Genomic DNA, 23,947 nt, shown 5'->3' on the forward strand with positions numbered 1-23,947 from the left:
CCTTCAAAATGGTGTTTTCTACAATGATTAGAAAAATAAATACTTTATACTTCCACAAACCCTTTTCTTATTTTCGAATTTTGTTCATGCCACGTCAGGTTTTCGGGATTGGGGTTTGTTGCATGGAGACGGGGGCTTTTTGCCAACAGCCTCCCGAAACTTCTATAAATACCCGAGCCTGAGTGAGACATCGAAGCTTTCCTCATCTTCTAGAGCGTTCAGCTCGGCGTCTGTCTGGCCGCCCGATCTGCCGATCAACATCTCCGCCATCTGCCACAGAGGCTGCTGTGAGATTTTTCTTTGCAATCTGAAGAAGAGAAGACAAGACTCGCCCTCACCTCCTCCTTCAGCTTATTGTTTTCCTCCATCAGGCTCTTCGCCTACAAGTGTAAGCGAAATCATTAGTCCGTGATCTCTATCTTCTTTGGCATTTGTTCAAGTTTTTCGAATTGAACTTAATGAAATTTCGAGGAATTTGATGTTCTTCAACTTCGACGGATAATTATATTCTTCAATTTCTCAACATTTCAGATTTTTCAATTTGATGAACTGGGAGTATTACCAAAACATTTTCCGATAAGTATATTCTTCAATTTCTCGACGGATAAGTATATTCTTCAATTTTTCAATTTGATGAAGGTTCTTAAATCTGTCGTCGGAAAATGTTTTGGTAATACTTCAAGTTTATCAAATTGAAAAATCTGAAATGTTGAGAAATTGAAGAATATACTTATCCGTCGACGGAAAAAGTTTTTGGCTAAAGTTCAGGTCTATCGAACTGAAATAAATAAAAGGTCGACGAAATTGATGATGGTTCTTGTATCTATCGTCGGAAAATGTCGTGGCATTTGATGAAGTGGAAATTGATGATGGTCGACAAACTGGAAGTCAAGTTTTTCAAATTGAAATAAATGAAATGTCGGGGAAATTGACGAAGGTTCTTAAATCTGTTTTGGTATTACTTAAAGTTTGTCGGATTTTGAGACCTTTGTCTGGAGCTTCGAAATCTGTTCCATGAGATTTTGCTCCTATGCAAAGAGGAAAAAAGTCAGGGGAGCGGGATGAAAAAAATCATACTGACCAATCAGGTCGACATCTTTCTTTCTATTACCCTGCGGAGTCTCAATTGAAGTATCCCTTCTCTGCGTGCCAGATCTGTCGATGTCAGCTCGTCCGGGCTCTCACCTCTTAAGTTGCTGGCCTCGCACATAGATTAGTAATAGAATCAGACTAACGAGATTGAAACAGAGGTTGACATTTGGATTGATTTTTTAAAGGTGGATATAAATTGAGGGAAAGCGACAAGTAATTGAGGTTTATAGATTTTGAGGTAGGCAGGGAGATCAACAAACCTTATCAGATATCTCTCGTCAACGATCGTTGATTTGAGCCTTGCCTGTAAGAATAGCATGTCTAGGCTTTTAAGTCCGAATTTATCAAAAAAAAAAAAAACGCATATGAATGTATCTCATCATGACATTGAGATGTCAGACTCTATCAAAATCTTAATGAAACTCGGGGCACTAAATCAACAGCTCCGATACCATAATCAACGAAACAGATTGCCTTACCACGTCAATAGCTGCTTCAGAATGTTTTTCCACATTCTTTGGATGTTGATAATATTTGTCAATTATATCTTTCATGCTGCTGCATTGAGGAAATATCACATTAAAAATTGTTATCGGACGTAGTTCACATGTTCACGTTCAATATTAGATTTTTCAAGATAGTGTCATGACATGAATCCAATTGCAACGGCAATAAGCTTAAATCAATAAAGCGAAGGAACCCAACATTTCACTTTCATTATTTTTATTTTATGGAATTTCACTTTATTTTATCAAAAGCTTTTTGAGGCATTTTACTTCTGTGATAACCATCGGCGTAATTATGTCTTGTGAATTGATAGAATAAATTGATTATTCATAGATTCTGAAGGCTTATAACTGCTGCAATCGTTTAACCTTTTTAGCCAGAAATTGAGAGTTGCATCCTTTTGAAGGGAATCTTGTTCATGATAGGATCCTCTGAAAACGTATGCATGAATACTAAGATGGAAAGCTAGAACGCCTGCCGCCCAGTAGACACGAAACGTGAGTAACCATTTATTAGAGCCAAAAAGTGTATTAAAACCCAATAATAAAGAAACGAGAGGGAGAGAGGTACCCTGTTCTGTTGCGTTCATCTCTTAGATTAAGATATCTGCAACTAGAAATTTTAACTGTTTTCCTTGTAGAACCAAATTGATGTAACACGACGATTGGAATTAACACTTTGTGTTTCGTCCAGAGAGTAGACTCTAGATACGATGTTAATGATGGGAATAAGTATATGATTTAAGAAAATAATAACGAGAAGTACATCAGTCGTTGGATGACCCGAGACATAGCTCAATTGGACGACACGTGACGGGTTTTGTCACGATCAAGCTCCCAATGACCCGCATAATCGGCTCGAAGGGTTGACGTGTTGGGGGGCGTTCTTTGTCCACAAGGTTCCACGCAGTTGACGGGAACGAGCGGATCCAATACCGTCAAAGAGAATTTCTTAACAATAATGGCGGTGTCTAAGGCCTATATTAATTTTTGAATTCACTTGAGACAGCGGAGTACGCGAGGACGGCACTGAGGGAGATAATAATGCTGAGAAGAGAGGAGAGGGTAGAACCTGGGTTCGAGGGCGGTCGAAGATCAATGAACCTATCCGTCGGAACTAGGCGCAGCTGGCGAGGATCCACAAGAAAACTTGAGTACGTTCACAGCTTTGAACAGAAAGTAATTTGGTGTCGTTGGGGAGAGTTAAAGGCCTGATGGTTCAATCTGGGCACTCTAGATTGAGTTGGGGGCCAGAATGACTATCACAGAGATACATGTAACTGTTAGATCATACGGCCCAATAACCCTGTACTCGTGTATTACCGGGCCCATGTTCTATAAATGGGCCCGCTCATAGTGAAATATGACCGTTGATTCCAACGGTCATATCCCTCCAACGGTCGATCGTCAACCTCTCTAAAAGAGGGGAACATTGTGTATGATTTGGTAGTTCGCGTGGGTGAAAAATATACATTTGTTTTTCTTCTTGTTCAAACTCTCATGGTATCAGAGCAACGATCGTGGGCACACCGAAGGTGACAACTTTCTTCTTCGTATAATTTCTATTTTCTCTTACCCGGCGACGATTTCGGCAACGATTTTTTCGGCTTCGGCGACCTCGGCGACAAGTTCTTGTGAGTACGGCGGCGATTTCTTCCTCAACGCTCTCGGCAAGTCCTTGCGAGTTCGGCGGTGATTCCTTCCTCGGCGATTTCGGCATCAACCACCCCTATATTTCTCTACCGGCGAACCCGGCGAGCTCAGCCACCCTTGGCGAACTCGGCGAGCTTGGCGATCTCAGAGACTGTGCGGCCTTGCGATTTCACGATTTCGCGAGCTCCCGCCTCCGGAAGTATTTATTCACTCTGATTTGGGGCAAGCTACGCCCTGTGAAGACGAAGAGAGGAATTTGGCCCTATTTTTTCCTCTTGAAGCTTCATACGGCGAAATTACCCAATCAGGCTTTGTGCTTATTTTTAGGGGAAGTCCTTTCTCCAGTGAAGACTTGCTCCGTCGAAACTCAAGCTTTGTCTATTTTTGTGCTCCTTCTATTTGCCTCTAGATGGGAAAGTCCAGGATAGCTGAGAAGGAATCCGAGGTCACCTCCTCAACTGTCGTTAAAACAGTTGAGACACCTGCTCAGCCAAGGTTGTTTTTACCGGACTTGGATATCAAATACAATGGAATCAACGGACAGAAATGGATAACGCTGGTCCAGAGATCCCTTAAGGCTATCTACCTGGGGAATCACCTAACGGAAGATGCTCCTTCAGAAGACGCTCCCAAACTCGAAAGAGTAATTTGGGAATCTGAAGAAGCCTTTATCACAAACTGGATGATCAAAAATATGGAACCGGATCAGGCAGACGACTATCTACTTATCGACTGCGTACGAGACTTATGGCAAGAAATTCAGAGGTCATGCGCAGAAACTCACAGTGATTATCGTGTCTATGACCTTCGTGAACAAGAAAAAGCATTGAAGCAGGGAAATCTATCAATTTCTTCTTATTCTGCAAAATTAAAAGCTATATGGAGGGAACTTGACCTTCTCTGGCCCACCGGCGACAAGAACTCTCCATCCTATCTCAGAGAAACCAAATTCAGAACCCTCACCTTTTTTGATGGGGTTGAACTCAGAGTATGAGAATCTTAGAAGTCAATTGCTGTACAGAGAGAGGTTCCCCACTTTAGCAGAAGCTATCTCTGAATTGCAACGGGCAGAGCGGTGGAAGAAACTTAACTCTAAGGATGGCGAGGCGTCTACCCCTGTCTCAGTAGCCCACTTGGCCAAGAAAGGGGAACCAAGGCCCAACATTCATAATGCAGCCACATCGTCAACTCAGCACCAGAAGACCACTCCACAGGAAGGTAACTCCACAGAACTTACTTGTGGCTATTGCAGGAAACCAGGCCACCTAAAAAGGGACTGCAGAAAATTAGCCTGGAAGGAAGAGCAGATCAGGAAAGGGACGTGGAATCCAGGGCAGCACAAGAAAGCCTATGTGGCAAGTGAAGGAGAGGAATTATCTGCTGCAAAGAAAGGGGAGGACGGAGGCGAAATTCAGAAGCTTATTCAGTCAGAGTGAACAAGATTCTTCAAAAATTTGGCTCTACTTCACTCGTACAGTCCGGTAAGAAATTTATTTTTACTACAGTTACTAATAATACACCCACTACTGTTTCTTGGATTTTAGATTCTGGGGCGACAGACCATATGTCACCCCACAAAATGCTATTTAAAAATTATGAACTAGAAACTAATAATCTCAGAGTGTTTACTGCTAATGGTGGAATATTAGAAGTGGCAGGAAGAGGGTCAATTGAGATCAAAGGGAAATTACTGAAAGATGTTTTACATGTACCTGAATTAAAAGCCAATTTATTGTCCTTAATTCAGTTAGTAAATGATACTGGATGGCGATTTATTTTGGACTCAGATTCTTGTTTCCTATGTCTTAAGGAAACCGGACAGAAGATTTCATCTGTTAAGAGGAAGGGAGGTCTTCTCTTGCTAGATGGACTAGAGGAGGATGAAAAGCAGAGAGCCACCTATTTTGCCCAGAGTGAAGAGTGGATCAACCTCCTGCATAGGAGATTAGGACACCCCTCATTTCATATTTTGAACATTCTCATCCCAACTTGTTTAAAGGGATTATCGTTGATAACTTGAACTGTGAAAGTTGCCAATTTGCGAAACACAAACGATCATCTTTTCCAGTTTCAGATCACAGAACTCAATCAGCATTTGATTGTATCCATAGTGATGTATGGGAACCTTGCTCCATTCTTGGATTATCTCATCACAAGTGGTTCATCTTATTTGTAGATGATTTCTCTAGATATACATGGGTATATCTACTGAAATCTAAAACTGAAATTCCATCTATTATCTTCAAATTTTGTGCAATGATTCATACAGAATTCGGAAAGAAAGTACGGATATTTAGATCAGACAATGCAACGGAATTCTTTTGTGGAAAAGTGACTAATTACATGGAAGAAGAGGGGATAATTCACCAATCCTTATGCGTGAATACCCCTCAGCAAAATGGACTTGCTGAACGAAAGATTGGTCATATAATGTCTTCAGCCAGGGCTCTGTTATTTCATGGGAATTGCCCCAAGAACTATTGGGCTGAAGCAGTCGCAACAGCTACTCATCTTATCAATAGGACGGCCTCACAGATATTAAATTATCATGCTCCTATTGATCTTTTATCTGCTGAATTTCCACATTTATCTTTAAGAACTAACCTCCCAGCCAAGGTGTTTGGCTGTGTTGTATATGTTCAAGTTCATCATGCAGGGAAGTTGGACCATCGAGCCCTAAGATGTGTGTTTCTGGGATATTCGTCAACCCAGAAAGGTTATAAATGTTATCATCCAGGTTCCAGGAAGATCTTCATTACCGCAGACGTGAAGTTTGACGAAGCCCAAATGTTTCATGTTCATTCGGAACGGTCAGAGGCGTATTTAGAATCTTTGGAGCCAGAAAATGATAGTATGCAGCGAAGCCTCTCCTCAGCATCAGAAACTTATGATAAGGACATGGCTATAAGTACTTCTCCAAGTCCCCCTGAGGAGGAGGAGCCTTATAGACCACGTGATGACTCAATTACAACAATACTGCCGGCAGAAGAAGAAGATTCAGGAAACGCTGGTTGGTCCATTGCCATAAGCAAGGGAGTTCGAAACTGCACGAAGACAAAACTCTATCCAGTCAGAAATTATTTATCTTACTCCCGGCTCTCTCCAGAGTATACTCAAGTGATTCAAGCCCTGATGACAATATCTATTCCGAAGAATGTGACCGAAGCAATGTCATCTGCAGAATGGAAGACAGCTATGGAAGAAGAAATGGCAGCATTGAAGAGAAATGGTACTTGGGAGATGGGCCCACTCCCACCCGGAAAGAAACTAGTAGGAAGTTGATGGGTATTCACTTTAAAATATCACTCAGATGGGTCAGTGGCCAGACACAAAGCTCGTTTGGTGGCACAAGGATATACTCAATCTTATGGCATTGACTACAACGAAACCGTTGACACAGTTGCAAAACTAAACACGGTTCGGGTATTAATAGCACTCGCAGCAATATTTAATTGGAAGCTCTATCAATACGATGTGAAAAATGCCTTCTTACATGGAGAATTGAAAGAAGAAGTGTATATGGCACCTCCTCCTGGATATTGTTTGAGCCAAAATTCAGGGGATGTGTGTCACCTCAAGAGGTCCTTATATGGACTGAAACAATCGCCGAAAGCATGGTTCGGAAGATTTTCAGCAGTAATGTTAGCAGTGGGATTCTTCCAAAGTGAGGGCGACCATACATTGTTTATAAAGCATGGCAAGGATGGGAAGATTGCAATTTTAATTGTGTATGTTGACGACATCATCATTACTGGAGATGACTACACTGAAATTCAGAATTTGGAGAAACACCTTTCACTATCCTTTGACATAAAGGCACTCGGTTTAATGACATATTTCCTGGGAATTGAAGTGGCCTACTCTCGGGCAGGGATCGTACTTTCTCAGCATAAGTATATCCTTGATTTGTTAAAGGAAACAGGGAAGCTGGATTGTCGACCAGCAGCTACACCAGTGGATAGTAATGTTACGTTAAAAGCCGAACAAAGCGAGAAAGACACACCAGTAAACAAGACTTCATTTCAACGTCTCATTGGTAAGCTACTTTATCTCAACCACACTCGGGCGGATATTGCTTTCGCAGTCAACTCTCTCAGTCAATTCATGAATGATCCCCGGGAATCACATCAACGTGCAGCAGATCGCATCCTAGCCTACCTGAAGGGGTCAATTGGACTTGGCCTATTATTTAACAGAGGAAGCGAGCCAAGTGTAGTTCTCTACACGGATTCTGACTATGCAGGATCATTTGAGGACAGCCGGTCTACATCTGGTTATTGCAGTTTCATAGGAGGGAATCTTGTTACATGGCGTAGTAAGAAACAGAAGGAGGTCTCTTTATCCAGCGCAGAAGCTGAACTCCGAGCACTGAAGAAGGGAGTATGTGAAGGAATGTGGCTTAAGGGTATCTTGCAGGATTTGAAAGTTTTTCCAGATAGAGGAATGACTCTGTACTCCGATAGCAAATCAGCAATTGCTATGACAAAAAACCCAGTTCAACATGAAAGAACGAAGCATGCAAGGGTGGCTTGACACTACATCAAACAAAGCATCGACGAGGGGTTCATTATACCTCACTACATTCCTTCTCTGGAGCAGATCGCGGATATTTTCACCAAAGGGATTCCTGGTCCACAGTTTCAAGCATTGGTGTCCAAGTTGGGCATGATCAACATCTATACCCAACTTGAGGGGGGGTGTTAGATCATACGGCCCAATAACCCTGTACTCGTGTATTACCGGGCCCATGTTCTATAAATGGGCCCGCTCATAGTGAAATATGACCGTTGATTCCAACGGTCATATCCTTCCAACGGGCGATCGTCAACCTCTCTAAAAGAGGGGAACATTGTGTATGATTTGGTAGTTCGCATGGGTGAAAAATATACATTTGTTTTTCTTCTTGTTCAAACTCTCAGTAACCAAGTAGATGCGTCCTGAATTTAGTTTGGCCTCCTTCGGAGATTGACTGGTCAAGAAGCCTTTTACAAATTTCATTGCATCAGTCTTGACTTGCCATGGTTGACGGTGACTATAATCAAGCGGGATTGCTGGATCCAAAAAAAACAGACACTCGGGTCTTGAATATCGTGGTTTCATTAACAGAATACCAAACAGAAAGGAAGACTGAAGGTATATCGACCCGGTGGAATTTGTCGTTGATACTTCGTCAACCGCAGTAGATAAAATAGTGGAATTGAATAATCAGCAGTGTAATCGATGAAGTATTGGGCGTCGACCGAACAGCTCTAGATGATATATCAAGATGAAAAGACCTTCGGCACCAACAATACTTGATAGATTTTTGAACCAGCCGGGATCATGATCCCTTTGAAATATTGACGCAACGAATCCTCGGTGCCGGATGTTATTCCAGCGATTCGGCGAAAGAAGTGCCTTTTCTGGGGCAATGGAGATCTGGAAAATTAAAACAAGGGCAGATCTGGTCTGCCAGTTTTCCAAAATTTCAAATCCGCCGAGGATTGATTCCGGCATGCAAAGATCGCATGAGGTCTTTTGATCCGATTTGGACTTCTGAAACTCGCCGATGATAGCACGGAATGTCCGTCATGAACAGTGAACAATCCATAGGAAAAATAAACAGCAAGCGATGGAGAAAAGAAATAGAGAAGGCTGTGGACTCTGAATCAGCGAGACAATGGCAGATACAAGCAGATTTCTCCAGGTCCAACGAAGATAGAGCGATGCCAATTTAACAGGTAGTCGAAGAGGGGTCCATTGGGAGAAGCACAACACAAAACAATGTAGAAAAAAACTACAACTGCCAATGTTCTTGAACAGTGCATAGCTGAGCGGACTTCCAACTGAAATTCTGGGCTGCAGAACTCAAAATACTTTGATGCTTCAAATTGTAATCAAAATTCACCTCAATGTCGTCGAAATCCACAGCAATAGTCGAGGAAATTTGAGACCGTTTTGTCCTTCTTCGATTTAGCCTTTGACGTGGGCTGGGAGATACTAAGAATAAAGAACAAGGAGGAACAAAACAGAGGAACACTACTTCTGTTCTCCGCAAAGAACAAAATAACTGCTATAAATGAAACATATCTGGATCTCAAAAACAACAAGCCTGAAATTTTCAACAATGTGCATCCCTCCTCCAGGTTCATCCTCCCTTTTCTTTTATAGAAGAGGGGAGCACGGTTATGGAGGTTCTAGTGGGCCCTTTTAAGAAGAAATCTTATTGGGCTTTCCCCTAAAAGGGTCCTTTAGGGGGGTTAAGAATTCAAATGGACTCGCCCCCAAAACGTACAAAGTGAATTAAAAGACATACACTTAGACATCATTCATGGGGAGGCTCGAACACGTACAGGAGAGCCTCTCGAAAGGTAGAAAGAAATACAACACAGATACAGTAACAAAATAAAGGAACATGTAAAATGGAACCGTCGGGAGGAGTCCGATGTCAGGCTTGATACCAGAAATACGGGCTCTTCGCTTTGGCGAGGTTGATGACGAATCTGAACGTGCTCCTTAGTATGGAGCTTCATTAGTATGGAGGGAAACCACCCTAGGTAGAGGGGATTGGGGATTATATTGAAGCTCTCATGCTTTGTAGACAATGGCGTAAGACCCATGGTGTGGCAGTGGTGCGATGCTGACTGTGACATGACAACGACACCGTGGCTGTGGTAGAGGCTTGTCGAAGATGTGGTGAAGGCAGAGAAACTGTGATGCTGCCTTGGAGAAAGTATAATCTTAGTCATGATGAATCAAACGGTACTGATATTGATTGGAACCTTGTTCTTGGTGCCTGTATTGGCAGGGTTTTTTCTCTACAGTTTGAAAATGGCAGCATGTCAAAGGTATGGGCGTGTAGGTAGTGGCAATATGATGCCTGGCTGATGGAAGTATAGGCGTGGTGATGATGGATAAAGCAGCTTCTAATACAAATAGGAACCTCTATGTGGGTCTATATTTAGGAATGAACTTTCAAAATGACGTAAAGGAAATTGTGGCGTAAAGGAAGTGACACTGTGATTCAGCATGGTGACTGTAGAGGTGCAGTGGTGATGGATAAAAAAAAGCTCTGATGACAATAGGAACCTTGGTGGAAGACTCAAAATAGGAAGAAATTTCAGGAGAAGAGATGAAACAGTAGTACAATACAGCAAAAAAATGGGAGGATTATAGCCATTTGGGATTGCTCCTCCCCAGGTAACTTCTCCAAAATTAATCTATGCCCTCTTCTCTCCATGCTGAATCATCTCATTGTCCCTACAACTTGTTGCTTGCCTTCCTTAGAGAGCTATGTCAATAAAAAGGGAAACTATTCAACAAAAAAGACAGAAATCCCCTGTCATTTTTTGGGGCTTGTATCAGATATAGTTTGATTTTTGGTGATGAAATTCCTAATAGATGGATCCGTCTCTACTCTGTAATTGCAATCCAAACTTCTGTCTGGAAGAGTTACCATAATTACACGGGGATGTCAATTTACCTTCAGCGCACAAGCTTCTTGACATGCAGATTTCTGTTTTGAGTGCTGCTTCTAGTATGGGTACTTTGGATCCTAACCTGGAAGAGAATGTTCAAGGTAAATTCTCACATGTTCTCTCTGTGATGGGTCTCCATCCACACGACCCAATATCATTCAACTAATTTAGTTCTGGGAGGGAAAACATGTGGCTACACTCTTCCTCTCAATTACAAGGTAGTTATTTAATAAATGTATAATGACACTAAATAGTTCCACATATCATGCAAAATCCTTTTAAGTTATGACACAGCCTTTCAGGGAATTGACTTACGTGGGTATAAAGTCCCTAATGAACTCTCATTGGGGTACACTATGATATCTAGCTACCTAGATTCTTTGTGGTACGTCTGGCTTTGTCCCAAAAATGTGAAGTGAGACAACTCTACTGGGCTAAACAGTGGCTGAAGACAAACATCTTCTGGTCCACCTTTGCAGTGATGGCAAAAATGTGAAGCGAGATGACTCTAGTGGCGACCAAATATTTTGGATCATACCATATCACCCAACGCATTAGACCAATGGCTTACTGTCTTGACACACATTTTTACAAAGATTTGCATGTTTCATAGCTGAAGTGCGTGGTGGGACCAGCAGACCAGCTGCATCCCATTCTATTGGGACTCTCTATGACAAATGAATGGCAGGTCACTCCAGCACAGATTAAAGCTTTCAGGCTGTCTACATAGGGACTCTAGGTCCTCACTCCCTAGGAATGACTTCCTAACTTTGAAGCAATGTGAAAAACTGTCGTACATCTACGATAGTACGACAGAAGCATCCTTTCGTCCATCTTTGCAGCTTGAAGACAAGCTGATCACATTAGGAGGGAGTCCTGATGGTATGAACAATCGCATGTACGAATGTCATCCTTGGCCCGAGCCAAGAGACAACACGCCAGCCCAGATAGGTCCAAAAGCCCGGGCTTACTTAAGCCGGCTATCAGAGACTAGAAAGCAGCTTTCGACTAGTTTGACTGCTCTTGCGCAGCTTCCTGGCTCTTGTCCTCTCCTACCCCAATCTCTATTGCAGACGTCCATCATGTGACTGAAACATGAATCTACCTTGAGTGAACGACGTTATCCATTCTGCATGCTCGACAACATCATCTAGTCCGTCGGCCTTCTCTCACTCCCTCTCTCTTCATCCACCCTTCTCTCTCTTCTAGCCTCTTGCGATTGCATTGAGAACATCGTCGTGCAATTATAACCTATCAGGCCATCCCACTTTATTGTTCATTAACATGTCCTCTCGAGATCTAATATCAGGTCTTCTAAGTGCAGAAAATACTTGTTTTCCATCCTCGCCATCATCCCTACTTTACTCATCAATTGGGCTTGGCCAGATGGTTTGGTGAGAGCTTATATGGGTCCTGACAAATCTAATATATTTCATCTAGATGATAACCACATAAGGACATAATTATATAACGGTTATCTAAAGGACAGTGACAAGAAGGCATAAATCAGATGATTAGATAAAAGTACATCTCTAGGTTTTGAGATAATAATAAAAAATAAAAGTTTAATGGAGCCACACAAGATATCGAACACTCCAGGAAAAAACAAGAGATAAAACCTTAGATTACATCTTAAAGTTCAACTTGGATAAACGAATGTGTTATTTCAAGCAGTTGCCCTTCATAGTTTGTATCGGTCACTCATGTAAAAATGAGTGAACAATGGAGCACGATGGTTGGGACCTCTTAAAAATCCACTGTCAATGAAAAGAGAGAAAAATTTATCCTGCTCATACTAATCTTCTATTCATTTCTTTTCCATGAGATAGTAGTACTTTTAAAATTTTTATAAGACATCTCAAATAACCCTAGATCTCAGAAGAGTTTAAATCAATGGGGTGGATAAGCATAATTGTCACATAACTGAAACTGTACTAGTGGATGAAATCCATCAATTGTACACTGCAACCAAGAGCTCAACTACACCACTTGACCGATGAGTCTCCTCAGGAAACTCATCCATGATATCTAATTTGGCTGTGTGAGGAGGACATTCCCTTCCCCTAGATTTTAGATTCCATGGTGCCTGGGGTCAGTGACTCCTATATAGACTACAATAACAACAAGTAAATCTAGGATCTCACTCAACAATGAAGTTCTATGAGAGATGGCGATTCACACATAACAGAACCTGTAGATCACTCTATGACACTATTTCAGAAAAATCAGATGGCTTTAGAATATGATAACAAACTTCAAGCCAAAGGAAAGGAAATCAATTTTTATCGCCTGCCTAAAAATACTTCTGTAGATCATCAACCTGTGTTATGCAATATGGTTTATCGGCACCAAAGTGGCGTAGGTCTTAATTTGAATCCATTCACGTACAATTGTTCAACCATGAACATAAGCTCAACTTTGAGTAGACTGTACAAAAAATCCGCATGGAGGAACATTGTCTACCTCCCGGTATTGTTCCGTCCTTGGTGGGAACTTGATCACTTGGCATAGTAAAAAGCATCAAGTCATTTCGCTGTACATCGCCAAAGAGGAATTTCATGCTCTGACTATGGGCATTTGCGAAGGCTTGTGGATTCATTGAATTCTCAGCAAATTGGGTTTTTCCAATGGCTCAACCAACAAAATTGCTATGTGGATTCAAGGCATTCTCAACTAATTGGGTTTTCCAATGGCTCAACCAGAAACCTTGTTAAGTGACAACAAATCCCCTAACAGTCTGGCCCACAACCCGGTTCAACATGAACTGACCAAACATGTGGAGATCGAACACCACTTAATCAAAGAAAAATTAGAGTCCAAGACTATTGAGATCAAACATGTATTTTACCAAACAACAACCTCCGTATCTCATTACAAATGGTATATTAGGAAACCAACATGAAATTTGGGTTTCAAGCCGGGAATATAAGGCATTCATTCTTCAGCTTGAGGGAAGTTGTTAAAGAAACTAGCCATTAGCCAAGCCATTATGTTCTCATACTGGACCATCTATGATTTGGCCCAGTAAAATATGAATATAAGCCTAAAGCCAAATGTGAAAGAGCATGCCTTTGTTTTTCTTATTTGCCTCTGGTTTCTTGTTCCTTCTCCACAATCTGAGCTTCCATCTAGAAGTCATCTATCGCTGACACATGATTTTGATCTCATAGCCCATCGATTAAGTTATGATTCATCATAGTCTGAATTCATTAGCAAAAAATAGGAGAGAGAGCCTCGAGATCTAGGGTTTCTGGAATTTCCACTTCCCGTTGGAGAGATGAGCACCTTCAGCGGCGATGAAACGGCTCCGTTCTTCGGATTCCTCGGCGCCGCCGCGGCCCTCGTCTTCTCCTAGAAGTCATCTCGGTCGGCACCGGAGCTTGACGATCTCCGCCGTCAGGCACGATCTCCGTCGTCAGCCCCGACGGTGGCCCACTCGTTGTCGGCACTTGCCTCGTCGCCGACGCCGACGGCCCCCCCTCCGCCGTCTGCTGCAAAAACTCTCGCCTCCTCCAGCCTCTCCGTCGGCTCCCAACCCAGCTTCCACATCCAGGGTGATGAAGATTTCTGCCATGGAAGGGAGCTCGAGCGAGAACCGGAAACCCTAGCGCCCGAGGAAGAAGAAAGAAAGGACTGGGGGCGACGCTGCCGGTCGGCTCAGGGCGGCCCTCTCGCCGACGTGAAGGATCTGCTGAGGGTTTCCTTTGGCGCGATTGTGCAAAATACATGGCACGGATATACGTTGGAAACCTGGACGCCAGTTTTACTAAAAGGGAGCTTGAAGACAAGTTTCGGGCCTACGGCGCTTTGAGAAGTGTATGGGTGGCCCGTAAACCTCCAGGTTATGCTTTTGTTGAATTTGCTGACAGAAGGGATGCTCTTGATGCTATCCGTGAGCTTGATGGCAAAAATGGATGGAGGGTTGAGATGTCTCATGGGGGAGGTAGCCATACTCGGGAGCGACATGTGGGGTCGGCTATGAAGTGTTATGAGTGTGGCGAGCCGGGGCATATTGCCAGAGTGTGCCGACTTAGCATCGGCTCCAGAGGGATGGGAAGTGGAAGACGCCCGAGTCCTAGCCCCAGGTGACGAAGAAGCCAAAGCTATGGCCGTAGGGCCTGGCGGCCCCCCCCGCGCCACGGACCGAATGACCGGGCGGGCAAACGGCGAAGTCCAGGCCGTGCGGGGTCGGAGGCCGACGCTGGCAAACGGAGTACTTTTGCAGACATACTCCGAGAAGCTCCGTGTGGGGCTGGCTCTGGTGCGCACCCTTTGACAGCCCGATTTGCCCAGCGAGAAGAGCATTCCACACAACAGAAGCGACGGCTTGAACGAATCAACGAGAACTGTTGCTTCCGTTGCCTGGGACGTGGACATGTCGCAAAAGACTGCAGAGATCCAGTAATCTGCCGCCGATGCCGACGCACAGGTCACCGCCGATCCGAGTGCCCAATGAACCTAAAGCTGGGAGGCCGTGCTGACTCGAGAAGTTTCGCGGAGTTCAGAGTCACCTCTCATCGGGGAGGTTCAAGGAGGCGCTCCGACATTGGAGGCAGTTCAAGCAGGTTTGGCGGAACACTATGCCCCGCTTTTTCAGGCGGTACTCCAAATGGTGGACGAGAAACAATTCCTACTTAGAAGATTGCCTCGGGCAGCAAGAGAAAACATCTGTGGATGGCACCAGCAGATGCCGGCGCAAGGAACAGTCAAATGGCGGGGAGTCAAAAAGACAGACGGGGGATGCAAGATAAAGAACGGTACGATCTTGGTGGAGGCTCATGGCATTCCGTTCGGATATCGCTCAGTGGAACACGCAGCCCATATGGTGCGAAAATTTGCTCGCCTTCGCCGGATTATATCCACCGGGCTGGAGAGCGGAGACCCTCTAATCACATTGCTTGAAGTGGAACCCCTGGCGTCGGCATGCTCCTCGATCAGTTTTATGCGAGGCGGCCCCAGGGCCCGGTTGTCCAGCTCTTGGTGGTCCCACCGCCTCCTCTTCCTCGATCGGCCAACTTTGTGATGGTCGGGAACCCCTGCAGGCATCGAAGGGGACGGACGGTCCACCAGGGGAACCTCGGGGCCTCAGGCAGGCGAACAGAGTGGAGGCAAAAGTCTCTGGCGCTTTCCACGATTGGCTCCGAGGCGTTTCTTCGCTCATTCAAAATTTGAGGCGCAATCCTCCGACAACGCGCGATGCAACTCCTGAGCAAGCAGCCAAGAATGACACATCGGAGGAGAGAAGCATGGACTCAAGCAACAAGGGAAGGTGTCATGGCAGACGAAGGCCACCTCCCAGCTGCCCCTATCGCGGTGAGCCCAGCTCGAGGGGACAGCGCCAGAACGTGTTGAACATCCCAAGACGAGAATGATTGCGGAGGCAGCAGGAGCTATGATGGCCGACGGTAGAGGGCGCCACGGTAGCCTCCCCATGAATTGCCTCTCATGGGCGTCACGAGGCCTCCGTGACGAGCGAAGGCGACGAGTAGTGGGAAGATATATCAGTGAATGGGGGGCAAAGGTGGTGTGCATCCAAGAGACTATGTTAGAGCAGGATCTACCCCAAGTGTGGGGCGCCCTCGGCCGGGGGGGTGAGGGAGCACACGAACCGGTGATGCAATTGGCCGATCAGGGGTATTGCGGTGGCTTGGAGGCGGAGGACTTTGATAAGCTGGAGGAGTGGAAAGGCGGCATGTGGTTGCGGCCCGCTTGTCCAACCATGAGGACGGGCGGACATGGGTGGTGGCCTCGGCCTACGGACCACCGGCCTCGCGAAGAGGGGAACTGTGGGAAGATATTTACGCCTTTGCCCACAAATTCCAGGAGCTCCCGATTCTCATTGGTGGTGATTTCAATGTGACCGTGGCGGCCGAGGACAGGCTGAATGGCTTGGGGGGATGGACCCATGTTCGCGGAGTTCAGGAACCTACCGCCAACTGGATTTCAAGAAATGGGGCCCTCGGACCGACGATTCACCTGGCGGCGCAGCAGGCCCTCTGGCGCTCTCGGCTCGACGATTCCTATGCTCCATCGCGCTGCTGGAGATGTTTCCGCTCGCAGAGGTCACGTCCCGACCCGCCCTATTTCTGATCATACTCCTATTTCTGGCAGGCACAAACAGGAACTGCAAAGCCCCCCTATTTCAAGCTAGATCGTTCCTGGTTACGAGAGGAGGGCTTCAAGAGGCGAGTTGCCGAGTGGTGGGGTACCGTTCCTGCTATCGGATCAGCGTCGGCACGGCTGGCTACTAAGCTGACAGGGCTCCGCCGACACCTCATCGACTTCCGCCGGAAGATTCGCGAGGACCGGAACCAAACCAGGGACGCTGCTCTTGCAGAGATACAACGATGGGACACAGAGGAGGATAGCCGGCCTTTATCAGCGGAGGAGGTGGCGACGCGTCAAGCCCATCGGGACGTAGTGGCTGAGGCGGCTTTAAAGACTGAAATGGACGGGCGACAGCGATCACGGCAGCTTTGGCTGGTGGCAGGGGATGCAAATACCCGCTTCTTCCATCAAGCAGCAAGTGGGAGACGAAGAACCAACAAGATCAACCCTACACGGGTGGAGGGGACAGTGTTCAGCGGCCAGACGGAGGTTGGCCGTGCCCTAGCTAACCACTTTCGGGCTTGCTACCGTCGGGGACCGCGTAACAAATGGAAGTAGTCTGAGCCGACGCACCCGTGATCTCGGAAGAGCAACGAACTAAGCTAATCGAGCCTTTCTCAACGAAGAGGCTCAACTGGCCATTCGTGGGTTGAATGCTGAAGGGCTCGGGACCGGACGGCATGCCAATTTTCTTCTACAAGGAGTGCTGGGATATGGTGGGTCCGGAGGTCATGGCGACTTTGGAGGAATTCCGGAATGGTACCTGCGAGATGGACCGGCTGAACAAAGCTTATATCGTGCTTATCCCAAAATGTCCGGGAGCTGAACAAGTGGGAGAGTTCAGGCCCATCGTTCTCTCCAATTTGATATACCTGATCATCGCCAAGGTACTTGCCAACAGATTCCGCGAGGTAATCGGCTACTTAGTGAGCCCTCTTCAATCTGCTTTTGTCCTGGGTAGACACATGGTGGAGAGTGTGGTTGTGGCAGAGGAAATTCTTGCGGCCTGAGGCGAACAGGCACCTCGGATTTATGTGGAAGGTGGACTTTGCCAAGGCATATGATACGCTTGACTGGCGATATCTCTGGAATGTATTGCGCAGCGTGGTTTCGGAGGTTTGGGTGCGATGGATGAAGCTCTGCGTAGCGACCAGCACTTTTGCAGTCCTAGTCAATGGCCGACCTCAAGGGGCTGGATCCACCCCAAAGGGTATCCGCAAGGATGTCCACTGGCCCGCTTTTATTTATATTGGCGGCAGATACCTTGACGCGGTGCTCGGAACGGTTGTGTGCAAGGGGGCTGCTCAGAGGATTTCACACCCCTGGCTGGCCTAGCGGGATCCCACTCCTTCAGTATGCAGACGACACTACTTTTTTCATCGAGGGATCGGTGGAGGAGGCTGAGAACCTCTCGATCTTGCTGGACATCTTCTCCGATTTCTCTGGACTCAAGCTGAATAGGGCCAAGTCTACACTCGTCGGTATCGGGCTATCTCTAGAAGATTTGTGTCAGTGCTCCCAACTTCTATATACGCCGATTGGCTCCCTGCCCATTCGGTATTTGGGCCTGCCTCTCACTGATGGCCGAGTTCGAGCACGGGAATGGCAACCGGTGGTGGAGAGGGTTGAACAGCGGCTGGGAGGCTGGCGAGGTCGTCTCTTGTCTCGAGGAGGGCGACTGGTCTTGGTGAAGGCTGTGCTAGCCGCGATTCCTCTACACTTCATGTCAGTCTTCAGGATGCCGGTGAGCGTCAGAGAAGGCTTGAAAGCTGCATGCGGCGATTTTTAGGAGCGGGCGGTCAAGGGGAATCGAGGGGCGTGGCCCTCGTCAGCTGGGACACTGTATGTCTCCCCACGTCACAGGGAGGCCTCGGTGTCAGGCACATTCAGCACACCAACATGGCTCTGCTGATCAAATGGGTACGTCGACTGATGCAGCCTCCATCAGATCAGGTCACGGCGGTCCTGCACGACAGCTACGGAAGGGGAATGGACTGGGAGCAATGGGCTACACCCCTCCGAGGGGACTCTGCTTTCATCAGGGGGCTGAGGGGGGTCTTCGCCAAGGCTCAGCCTCTCTTACGGCCGAAGCTAGGGGATGGAACCGGCCTTCGGTTCTGGTTGGACGATTGGACCGGTCTTGGGCCCCTACGAGACCTATTCCCCAGATTATATGGTCTCTTGCCCGCCCCCAGTGCCCCGGTTCGGGGGATGTGGGACAATGCGTGGTGCCCAACATTACCTGCCCATCTTTCCGAGCAACGAATGGAAGACTTCCTCCAGTTACAACGATTGATTGCCTCTTTGCAGCCGAAAGAAGGGGCGCGGGACACCTGGGAGTGGCGAGGAGCCAGTTTTTCGGCCAAAACTGCATACCGCATTCTGCGGGGACAGGGGAGTCCAGCAGACTGCTCCCTCATACCCCGAAGTCGAATACTGTGGAGGCGGCGAATCCCACTGAAGGTGAAAATCTTCGGCTGGCTTCTCTTGCGGCGTAGACTGGTGACGCGACAGTTCCGTCAACGCTGGTACCCGGGGAATTCTGCCGAATGTGTCCTATGCTCCGGGGCGGTGGAAGACTGTGGCCACCTGTTCTTCCGATGCCCGACGGCCCAGGCTGTGTGGCAGGCAGCCGGGGTGGGCAGCGTTGACCCCGCTACTGAAGAGGACTTTTGGAACTCCATCAGTGGTGGGCTGTTCCGCCGGGAGCCGGAGTGGCAACGGATCTTCGCCCACCTTTGGGCGATATGGCTACACCGAAATGAAGTCATCTTCAAGGGGAGGCCTCCCTCCGTCGATGCTATTCTGCACGACGCTAGGGGATTCGCAAATTTTTGGAAGAGAGGTGGCTGTGGCCCCCTGATTTCGTCCCCCTTGTAATGCATGACTTGATTTTCTATGTCATTATATCAATGGCAACGGGGGGTCCCTATTCTGGGGGACTCTCTCTATTTTCCTCAAAAAAAAAATTAGCAAAAAATATTCAGAAGACATATATTTCCGTTGACAAGCGGACTAATCTGATAAGATTAGAGAACTATTGCGTCTACTGTTTCCCAATGCACGTATAGTGATACACCATTTGAGAAAGAAACTAATATAGACTAGACTACATAAATATTAGAAATGATGAAGAATTGGCCATAAAGAATCCAAGGTTGGCACTTTATAAAGGTTGAAGATAAATCCAGAAACATTTTTTTCCCAATGGATTATTCATAAATATAAGATTAAAATAGATTCATTGACTAGAAATGGTACTTGGGATTGATGCTAAAAAGTGCAAAGGTATTAATGTAAAATTATAAAGTGAGGAACCCTATTAGATAGGTAAAAATATACAAGTTACACATATTTAGGGAATATAGATAAATCATGATCTATCTGATATGATTGTCCATAAACTTTTACGTTATAGAGCTATTTCTCCTTAAATGTATGCAACAAAACTATTTGGAGCACTTAACCAAGAGACTGTCCCAACATCGCCAGCAATTTTAGTACCCAGATGTTATATATGATAATTCTAATCAATTGTACGAAGATCATGATAAATTAATATTTGTGACATTATCTCTAGAATACCTATCCCTTTAATATGTTACAATCTTTCCAGAGTGGAAAAGAGTGAAGTCCTGAGAACTTAGGTTAGTCTCAGATGTTGTTCCTAAGATTTTAAGAAAATTTGCTATTTGAAAGAAGTATAATTCACTAGGCATTTTCATTTATTCAAAGACTAAAATTTTCATCTTAATGTATCATGCGTAAGGGCCACTCTACTTGTGACAGGTTTCCCTAAGAAACAAAAAAAAGACCTCGTACGTGAAAGATAAAGTGTCCCCTCTCTAATGTGGTGAGCTACCATAAAATGGTGTATTCTATTACCAATTCTGTCTATTCCAAGAATAAACAAAAAAGCAATTAGGGAGGTGAACTAGAAGAAAAATATTGTCATTAAGATGGAAGCATGAATAACAAAAAACACTTTGGACATTGTGCAAACATTGATTCCCAAGCAGATGGTACTTTAGAAAGATACAAAGCTAAATTGAAGGCCAAACAATACACACAATCCTATGGGATTATGGGGAAATATTTGCAATTGTAGCTAAACGCAACACATTGCAAATTCTCATTGCTTCAGAAAGAAGTTAAGGCTGGACTCTTTTACAATGTAATGTCAAAATTACATATTCCACAGTGATTTGAATGAAGAGATCTATATGCAGCTACCTCTTGGATATTATAAAGGGAGTTGGGCCATCAATGTTTTAAGTTAAAAAAAAGCCCTATATGGACTTAAACAGTCTCCAAGAGATTGGTTTGGAAAATTATCATGCAACACAATGTATATGAGGTATACGCTAAATAATGGCAATCAAGCCTTATTTCTGAAACACTCTGATTGATGAGAAGTTTAAATTATACCAATGGTTGTTGATGACATTATCATTACATGTAATGATGATACCGATAAGTAAGCCTTGAGTGATGGAATGTCAAAACTTTTTGAAATCAAAGCAAGTGGGAGACTTACTGATTTTCTGGGAATGGAGGTGGCCTTTTTCTCACAAGGCATATTCACATCACAACACAAGTATATCCTTGATCTCCTAAATGAGACAAAAATGAGTAGGTGCAAAGTCTCTCCTGTGCCTATAGGCCCATATATGAAATTAGGGTTTTGTGAAGAAGAGTCTCTCGTAGAAAAATACCAATAAGTTACTTGGGAAACTTACCTTTCTGAATCATACAAGAATTGAAATCACATGTGTAGTTGGGATGTCAGGCAGATTCATGGAAAGTCCTAGGAAGCCTCATTCGAATGCAGCTTACAAGGTATTGTCATATTTAGAGGGTTTTTCAAGTCATGGGGGATGATGTATAGTCATGAAAGAGGAGTAGATGTCAAAGTATGTACATCCGCTGATTGGGCAGAATCACTGATAGATAGACAGATCTGCATCGAACTACTGCCCATGATGGGGGGTAAATTTATTACCTAGTGCTGAGCCAGAATAAATCGTATTGGTTAGCGGATTAGTGAGCTGTTGTGAAGTAGAGATACTATCATAGGACTTGGACTGGAACAGAACAAGGCCACATTAATATATTGTGATAGTAAAGCAGTGACTGATAATTATCTGCATTAATATCACAGAGGTATCATCATAGTACTTGGACTGGAACAGCACAAGGATGCATTAATATAATGCGATAGTAAGTGGTGATTGATATTTAGCTGCATGACAGAACAAGCGATACTTACATACTGTGATAGTAAAGCAGTGATTGATATTCAGCTGCTTGACAAAACTCATGTCCTTTTCCATAGACTGTTATGCACGACAGAATAAAGGATATTTAGCTGAACAAGCACTGAATCAGGGAGAAGGTTGAACAAGGTGTCATGATCACACAGACCAAACCAGCTAATCAGATTGCTAATATTTTCACCAAGGGGCTGGCAAGGATATTCTTTAACCAGCTACTGAGCAAGCTGGGAATCAGAAGTAGCTGTTCACCAGCTTAGGAGGGGGAGGGGGGCAGTTGCCAGTCAGATATCCTCCTATGAATCTTCTCTTTGTATTATAATCTACCGTTTTATCATATTGTACTACGTTTTTTTATCCCTTCTCTGTTTGTGCACTTGGCCTATTGTACTGGGCCCACTTTGTAACCTCTTAAATATGGGCTGACCTATTAGTGCCATTTGCTATTCTTAATATGCAAACACTAGCACGTGCAACCAACAGCTTCCATGTCGACTACCACTTGGAGAAGAAGATATGACAACTTCAATCTCAAGAAACTGATCTTCAGTATAATAAGGATATTTTTTACATCATAACAGTCTCATGATGAACCAACCAAATCTTGATCGATGACAACTATTTGTGAAAGTTAAACATTAAACATAATCCAAAGTCATGTAATAAGAGAGTCGAGAAATTCTCAACGGGCGAAACTAAATTTGAAATGAAGATTATCTTATTGTATCCTACTAATGAATGATCACCATATATGATTTTATGAAAGGTAAGCCACGCGAAAGAGGCGCGACGTTGGGTAGGCTGTCGAACATCTCAGAGAATAAACACTCTAATTTTCGAAACAGAACAAATAATCAAGTATCAAAAAGGAAAATATGTAAGGGAGAGACAGAGAAAGAAGGGATACCTAGTGCTCGAAAATTCGTAGAGCTTGCGGGACTCGGAAAATACTACGAGCCCGACCGAGACATCACATAGAACAGCCAGCTCCTGAGCCTTCTTGAAAAGGCTCCTTCGTCGTTTCGAGAACGTTACCTGCCGCGATGTGGGGTTCTCAATTCTTTTGATCTTATGTTTCTCCCCGGCCATCGTCTCACTCGCATTGGCTGTTGATCTGACCATCGTAGGGTGGGCGAATCAAGACGTAAATGAGATGGGCGTTGCCAAAAAGAAGAAGAAAACAAAAAATCTTATTCAATTACCCTCTAAAGGAGGAAAAGAACAAATATAATTTGTGAAGAGGATACTAGAGAGATAGCGAGAGGGAGAAGAAGTGACAATGGTGGGGCGGACTTACCCAGCCGATACCCCGGGCGGTCTCCCGCGAGAGAGGAAAACGACCAAGAGATCTGTACAACACGGCAAGAGAACCGGCCGTCTCCAATTCACACAGGCCAAGCGAATAGCAAGACAGCAACCACAGGGTTCAAGTCTTCTGCCACTGACGCGTGGCGGAAATCCCCAAGCTTGGCACTTTCTTCGGCCCGAGACTTATCCTTGCTGTCATGGTAAAACCGGAAACAAGTTAAGCCAAGTTTTCCGGACTTTGCCGCCCCGCCGGATTGTTCATGAGTATGACCGCACGATGTTTAAAACTACTACAAAACTAGTTGGAACCGGGCTGTGATAAGGCTTGAGATCTGCCTCTGCGTGCACCAAAGCAAGACTTGATTGGCAACTTCGGGGCGGCCACCAATCACCGTGACTTACATTTCAAGGTCCCACGTTCTCATTTTATCTGACCGACTCTCTAACGAGTGTTCTGGATTGGTGCGCGAGTCGCATTAACTAAACTCGTTCCCACGTTGACGCTTTCAATAGCCCTTCTGCAGCTTAGGTCAGGCACGACCAGCTAAGA

General features: G+C 45.1%; 1 protein-coding gene across 1 annotated transcript; it reads right to left on the reverse strand.

Annotated features, from left to right (window-relative positions):
- On the reverse strand, positions 1 to 23,584 carry LOC144716494 (MADS-box transcription factor 22-like). The gene is made up of 8 exons (XM_078591623.1): positions 23,387 to 23,584; positions 22,997 to 23,203; positions 1,572 to 1,650; positions 1,353 to 1,396; positions 1,112 to 1,196; positions 987 to 1,028; positions 339 to 380; positions 1 to 270 (listed from the first exon to the last, which is right to left on the reverse strand). The coding sequence occupies exons 2-8, from the start codon at positions 23,176 to 23,178 to the stop codon at positions 163 to 165; spliced, it is 582 nt and encodes a 193-aa protein (XP_078447749.1). The 5' UTR covers positions 23,179 to 23,203; positions 23,387 to 23,584; the 3' UTR covers positions 1 to 162.
- Positions 23,585 to 23,947: the final 363 nt, after the last annotated feature.

Source organism: Wolffia australiana, chromosome 1 (genome assembly GCF_029677425.1).
Source record: "Wolffia australiana isolate 7733 chromosome 1, ASM2967742v1".
Classification (NCBI taxonomy): Eukaryota; Viridiplantae; Streptophyta; class Magnoliopsida; order Alismatales; family Araceae; genus Wolffia; species Wolffia australiana.

What these genes read in the sequence shown, in the direction of transcription:
- LOC144716494 (XM_078591623.1), bottom strand. Translation starts at nt 23,178, where the DNA reads ATGGCCGGGGAGAAACATAAGATCAAAAGAATTGAGAACCCCACATCG. An exon ending in CTGAAGCAGCTATTGACGTG is followed by an intron (nt 1,397 to 1,571) that starts GTAAGGCAATCT and finishes CTATTCTTACAG; the next exon opens with GCAAGGCTCAAATCAACGAT. An exon ending in TTTCGAAGCTCCAGACAAAG is followed by an intron (nt 381 to 986) that starts GTCTCAAAATCC and finishes TTACACTTGTAG; the next exon opens with GCGAAGAGCCTGATGGAGGA.